General features: G+C 37.4%; 1 protein-coding gene across 1 annotated transcript in view; it reads right to left on the bottom strand.

Annotated features, from left to right (window-relative positions):
* Nucleotides 1-2,372: 2,372 nt before the first annotated feature.
* LOC122809527 (lectin-like) overlaps nucleotides 2,373-7,276 on the bottom strand; it is a 538,335-nt gene continuing 533,431 nt past the window's right edge. The window contains exon 7 of the mRNA XM_044081096.1: nucleotides 2,373-3,548. Coding sequence (XP_043937031.1) covers nucleotides 3,484-3,548 — 65 coding nt within the window. The 3' untranslated portion in view covers nucleotides 2,373-3,483. The remainder of the gene's footprint in view (nucleotides 3,549-7,276) is intronic.

Below are 7,276 nucleotides of genomic sequence, written 5' to 3'. Positions count from 1 at the left end.
TTTTGTATTCCTCTCTGTCTGGTTTCATGCAAGCTGAAGCCCTATAACTTACTGAATTAGGATAAACAAAATTTTTTTCAACTTGTTCAGATCCACAGTTAGATGTGGCTTTGGTGGGACCACAGACTATTTCAAACTTGAAGAAAATATTAAAAATATTATTACTATTACCAGATACTCCATTTCACCTCACTTCATGTCTGAACCCCAGTTCAGAAAAACAGATGCTTAACTACAAGGGAAGTAATGGCTAAATGTAGTGTGCACTGGCCAGTTACTGGCCATTGAATCACTTTGTGTGTACATTAATCAGCTTGCGATCATTGCATCTTGTTTACACTAAGCACTACCTCTGTGCTATTTTATTACTGTACTTTTCCCAGGTTTGAAACTGAAATTCCTTATTTGTGACCAGCTGTCCTCAGTGGTTAGCAAATTTAAATAAATAAATATTTAAATAGCCAGTAGCATGAAGGTTACTAATCTCTGTGAGACTAGTATTCAGAATAGCTGAAATATAGGAATGTAGAGGACACAGCTCAGATGGCTTAGTGGTAAGTTGTTGTGGCTATGTTGTACAGGGTCCTGGGCTCAAGACTAACAAGGGTTGGTTATTTGCCCTGTTAGACAGGGGTCTAGGGAAGTAAATATTGTGGGAAGAAATATCCAGGGAATTGTTATGGCTAGGCTTGTATAGGCCCTATGGCCAATAGCCTAGTACCAACCTATGAACCTATGAACACACATAGTTAGTAAAAGTAGAGAAGCTGTAATTCCATTTGCAAACAGTTTGTAAGGTTACACTTGGAGTGCTGTACATAGTTTAAGGCATCCATATAAAAACAATATTGTAAAAAGAATGGAATCAGTTCAGAAGCATTTGAAAATAAGTGGTACATGGACTAGAGGGATTTCACATATATTTACATAAATAGAGAAAGCAAAGAGGTAACATAAATGAAACTCTGCAGTACCATAATTATGTAGTTAAGGTAAATCATAATGTTATTTTCTGGTTCTTTTTGCCTTCATGGCTACCGACCATCAGTTCCCATATGGGTCATGAGCCCATTTCTTCCCCTGCTACTGTGGAGTCTTCAGCTCAAGAGCTCATTTAATCAGTCATGGAGGAGGTTTGTTGCTTTTTGGCCTTCCAGCAATGAATGCATTTCTATTTTAAGCTCCATCCCTTTTAATGATGGCCTATTATACCTGCCCAGTGCATGTATGTGCTACTGCTAAAACGCTAATGAGAGCAACTATCACTGTATTGGGAGTGCCAAACCCATGCCTTCCATCATAACTATTTTGGTGCCTTGCAAGCCGGCTCCATATTGAAATTCAGTACTCAAAATGCCCAGTTCTGAAAAGCTGGAAAAAAGACTGAAAATCTGGAGAACACTGAATCTCACAAATCTGTCTTCTCCTTAAAATTTATTTTTGTACGGGAGGCAAGCCCCCCACATCCCCTGAACTTATATATACCAACTCTGGGATTGCCATACCTTGAAGAAAAGGGAGGATTCTGAGAAATGGCATCTTGGACTTTATATGTAAGTCTGTTCTTTCAACCATTCAATCATTGCATTTTGGGACTTGCTGTAGCGGATCCCGACATTTTAAATGGTTACCTGCAAGCCCTCTATTTTCTTGGCGGCAATTAAGTTTCTAGAAATAGAACTACTGTTCCTTTATGGTTAGGCTGGTATCAGCCATATTCCATCCTCCTCAACCCAGGTCTTCCAGTGTCTTTACTGCTACTAGAACCCAGACAATCTGGGTCATAGTAAGAGCTTTATCCCTCCATATCACAGAGTTGGGGATAACTATATAATTTTTAAAGATAATAAACACAGAGTAAGTTGACAGGAATTTAAATAGCAGAGTGAATGAGTCAGCAGTAATGTTAAGGAGCACTTTAGATTTGAAATATTGGAGATTATCTAGAATAAGGTTTCCAGAAAGAGAATGTTGATTAAAGGCAGACCAGGAAATCTAAAAGAGTAGTTAACTGTTAACAACATCGTAACTCCTGTGTTTCCTGTGTTATATCATTCCCACAATATTTAACACACATGATGTCTACACCTAAGCCAGATGATTTACAGCAATTACACATCTGATGTCTTTGTTTGCTAGGAGTTGTGATTTTTTTATAGAGCTGTAATATTATTTAGGCCTAGATCAAATGAGCTATATTTGTGCAGATTTTAATGATTACCATTAAAACATGATGAAGTCGCTTCAGTCTTTCCACTTAATGAACTGCCTGAAATACAGAAAAGGATTAAGAGCAATACTTTTAGATATTGATTTATTTTATCACTTAATTAACAATGGTCACATAAGGCATGTAATACACCACACACAACTGATGCTGAATGCAGATTTATTACAAAATGAAGCAGGACATCATCTCTTACATAAGTACATGCAGTACTATATGGAACTGTGTAATTCAGAGCTGGCATTAGGACATTTTTTTACATTAAATGCTAGACTGCAACATAGTCTGTAACATTAGATACTGTTTTCTACAGCCTAAGAATCCTCATTTCAGGCATGGCTACCAAATTATTACATGTAGTTTAACACAGTATTTACAAAGGGATGCAATAAAGGAATAATAAACAGAAGGGTGTAGTATATTATCCGCGGCTGTTATTGTGACATACGGAGACAATGTCAGCTGCCTTCAGCCATTACACAAAAGCTGATTGTACATATAATTTGTAAAGCACTGCAGTGGCTGCAGAGTTCCTGTATGTTAGGAAATAATTAATAACTGGGATGTCAGAAGGTCATGAAGAGTCAGATTCAGCTAAATGACCGAACAACTGCAGCAAGACAGTGCCATATCAGCAGATGTGGTTATAGTTCTGACTGAAATTACTTGAATCCACTGTGCTGCACTGCCTTTTGTATATGAGCGTGTGTGTGTGTGTGTGTGTGTGTGTGTGTGTGTGTGTGTGTGTGTGTGTGTATGTGTGTGTGCGCTTGTGTGCAATGTCAATCTGTCTGTCCTACTACCTAGATAAGCATATACAGATGAGAGATGCATATACAGACAAACAGCCATACAAATATACTTTTGAAAACAAAATGCTGCAGCATTCACTTATTTACAACCACAACCGCTCCTTTAAAAACTTACACTGGTAGTCTGCAATGAGGCCTGACACGCCTTCTGTCTAGCCATACACTATATAGAGCTGACACAGTGCTATAAATTTAAATTTATTAAATGCAATTGTTTTTCAACTTCAGCAGAGTATAATGCCAGCTTTATTGTTTTGGAATATCTCATTTCATGAACGGCATGCACAACACTGACAGTTATCCTAAGAAGTGTCTTCTGAGCTGTGAATGCAATAACAACAATCAATCAGTCAGATTCTTGAGTTACAGTTCATCTAGGGAATCAAAGCATTCTGCTGAGACTGGAAAGCAAAACATCCTTGAACCAAGGAAAGCACGTATATTTCAAAAGTGCTGACAGATGAAGACATTCTTGTGCCCACAGTAATTATCATTCCATTTTCCTGCATCTGTAATAAAATATTAACATTTATTATTGGTTCTTCTTATGTCTTATTTGCTACTCAAATTAATAATGCTGTGCAAAAATTCAGTTTAGAGCTGCCAAAACAACAGCTTATTTATATTTAAATAATAGATTACTGGCAGAAGTCACACTCAGCTCTTCATACTCTTCCTTTTCAAAGATGTAAAACATAACTGCTTCTTATACTTTTGTTCATTAACAAGGCAGACAAACTGTTCCAAAAGACATTTTACAATCATGACTCAAACAAAATGGTGAAAGTAATACATGTGTAAAAATAATAGACACAAAACATAGATCATCATAGTAATGCAGAACAAATGTATACAGAAAACATGAAAATAACTTCAGAAATAAATCTATAATTAATAAGTTAAAGTAAAAAGCATTGCATCTATTTCCAGCAATATCACATTGATATTTAAATTTCTGCTTCAGTAAAATTTTAGTTTTTGAGAGGATCTCAGAAAACCAAATATCTTTTCAGTGCTGACAGATTTATATTGATAGGTTTCGGAACTATAACACTTTTAATGGAAAAATGTTCTAATTGGCTGGCCAAAGGATAAGCAAAGGTCAAGGTAGGCTGTGTCAGAAAGAGGCCATGAAAATGTAGTTTCGCTAGAAGGGGCAGAATATAAAACTAAGCATTAGTACACATATGTCATCTGTGTGTAAAGCCAGTTAGCATGTACCACTGCTTGGCTGCCACATGGTAGATGCAGCTGGCATGACCATGGCAACTGATATTTCATTTCACCTACTGGTAGGTACATATGAGTCTCTTTCCCTAGATAATGCTCTATCGTACTTTAACTCTACTTCCACAAACCTGCTCATCTCCTTTGCCCCTCTAAAAACAAAACATATAAAAAGTAACCCTGGTTAACCAAAAACACCTTAGCTTCTATGCAACTCTGTCACAAACCCTGGACACATTACCATAAAAATAAAACCACTATCACCCTAAACAAATATAAAGCACTGTGAAATAAAGTAAAAAAAAATTATTGCCTTAGACCACAAACCCTATTTCTCCACTCTCCAAACCAACCACACCACCAATCCCAAACTATTTTGGAAAGGAATTGCATCTCTCCTTAACCTGGGAAAAAAAGAAAACCCTTGCCCTAACCCAAATGGCTCTGATATGGACTTGGCCACCCAATTTAACTCTTTCTTCATAGAGTCCATAAGCAAGCTAACATCATCCTTCACCAACACCTCTACAACCCCTCCTCAACATACACCCATCCCTCCCTCCCCTAGCATCCCTTGCCCCCAACCTCCACCTTTCTCTATCAATCCCATCTCTATATCCACAATAAAAAAACTTCTCCTAAAATTAAAACCTGGTTCCAATGCCCCTGTCGAAATTCCCTCCTACTTCCTAAAAGTAGCTGCAGAAGCCATTGCTCTCCCTATCAGCATTTTAATTAATCAGCCTATCTCAGAAAGCCAGGTCCCCCAGCTCTGGAATATGGCCTTTATTATTCCTCTCCATAAAGGTGGCAATAAAAATGACATCTCAAACTTTCGCCCTATCGCCATCCTATCCCCTATTTCTAAGCTACTTGAAATGTGTGTACACCGACAACTCTTACCCTCATCAATAATCAGCTTCTTACCCCCACACAACATGGCTTTAGACCAGGTCATAGTACCTCCACTGCCCTCTTCTCCTTCCTGGAAACAATCAACAAAGCCCACGACTCTGGCCACTTCGCATCCACTCTTTCTCGACCTCTCTAAGGCATTTGACACTATTTCCCACAACCTCCTTCTTACCAAACTCTCTAAACTTAACCTATCCCCTCCTCTACTCAGTGGTTCTCAAACTATCTCACAAACAGGCAACAAGCAGTTAAATGGAAAAAAGCTACCTCACCCTTCCTTAATACATTCACAGTCCTCCCCCCCAAGGTTCCATTCTATGTCCCCTACTATTTAACATATTCATAAATGATTTATTCCAAGCCATTCCTAACTCCAGTCTCATCCAATATGCTGATGATTCTACTATAATCTGTTCCTCCCCTTCTATCACAACTCTAACACAAGCCGCATTCTCTTCTACTGAACAGTGGATGCTTGACAACCATCTAGCCCTTAATGCAACCAAAACAAAACTTATGTTATTCAATCCATCCAAAACCTCTTCCCTAGACAAACAATCCTTCATAATTACCAGAAATAATAATACCCCTCTAGAACTAGTCTCTGACACAAAATTACTAGGAATTATCATTGACAATCTAAAATCTGATAAGCATCTACAAGCAAATATATGTTTTATCGCCACAGTTGCTTTATCTCGCCCACCACCAGAATTACATTAGCTAATACATACCTCATCCCATCCCTTTTATATGGTGCATCTATCCTAACTAGCCTACAATCTTCCCTCAAAACAAAACTCTCATCTTGTTATAACAAAATATCCAAATTTGCAGCAGGTCGTAGAGCCTCTTCTCACCACTGCAATTCCCTTCACCAAGTAAGTTGGCTAGAATTTCCAAACTTCCTCACATTTACCCAGCTCATCCAAGCACACAGACTCATTCATAACCCGTCACTCTGCCCATCCCTACCAAATACCTTTGAAATGCATAAACCAATAGATTCCTAAGATCCAATTCCCAAAACCTAATTAAATTGCATAAACCAACACATCCTGCTGGGAATCAATTGATGTCCTTCTCTCTTGCACACCTCTAGAACTCTCTCCCTTCTCCCATCTGCACCACCAGCAGTCTGACCTTGTTTAAAACCTCACTGCACTTGCACCTTACTTCACAATGGAAATGCTCTTGCTCTCATCCAACCTAATTGTACCACACTTTCTTCCTAACTTTCCAAACTTTGTTGCCTGTCACTACCTCCTAAAGTTTTACATCCTTTCCTCATTGTAATTCCCTAAAAAAAAAAAACAAAAACACTACTTACTGAATTAACCTGATGTAAATTTCCTAATGAAAATGTATTATTTCTGTATTATGTAACATCTATTTGAATTGTGCAATATGGGTTTGTACTATACAAAATATGTATTTAACATTTAATTGAAATGTATATTATGGGTTTGTGCTCTTTCTGTACTATGTATTTGTATTTCTCTGGAGCTTTTCTCCCAAGGACTCCATTGAAAATGGGCTCCTTTTAGCCCAATGGACCATCCTGGAAAACAAACTGCAAACAAAATAATAAAAATAATAAATAATTGTACCTTCTTATTGTATGCTATTCTAATTCTATTATTGGGTCAGTCTCAGTGGCAATGAAATCATGCACATATAAACAGCGGATAGTGGACTCTTTTTCCTGAATCATGTGCTTGACTCATGCCTTTTCATTTACTGTGTTTTGAAAAGAAACTTTCCAAATTTGAATTCACAACATAGTGGAGCAGAATATGTGCTTTGCCAGATTACATGTATTTCCCTTTTCACCAGTGTCTTTAAATATTAGAGGAGATTATACTGCCCCTTGCTCCGCATAAACCATTATTTGCATTTAGCAATAAATTGTTGTATTTTTATACAAAACACACTAAAAACTCTCATAAAGACTTGCTTATACAGTTAATGTATTTTAACTACTTCCTTCACAACCCCAGTGATATAACTTTTTAATCTGATTATCTTGCACTACTTTATTTATTATTAATATAATAGATGAATGGACTAGTTAATAGCAGATATACTCCACAGG

Source organism: Protopterus annectens, chromosome 1.part1 (genome assembly GCF_019279795.1).
Source record: "Protopterus annectens isolate FY-2018-M chromosome 1.part1, PAN1.0, whole genome shotgun sequence".
In the NCBI taxonomy this organism is placed as follows: Eukaryota; Metazoa; Chordata; order Ceratodontiformes; family Protopteridae; genus Protopterus; species Protopterus annectens.
This window is presented reverse-complemented; position numbering and strand designations above follow the sequence as displayed.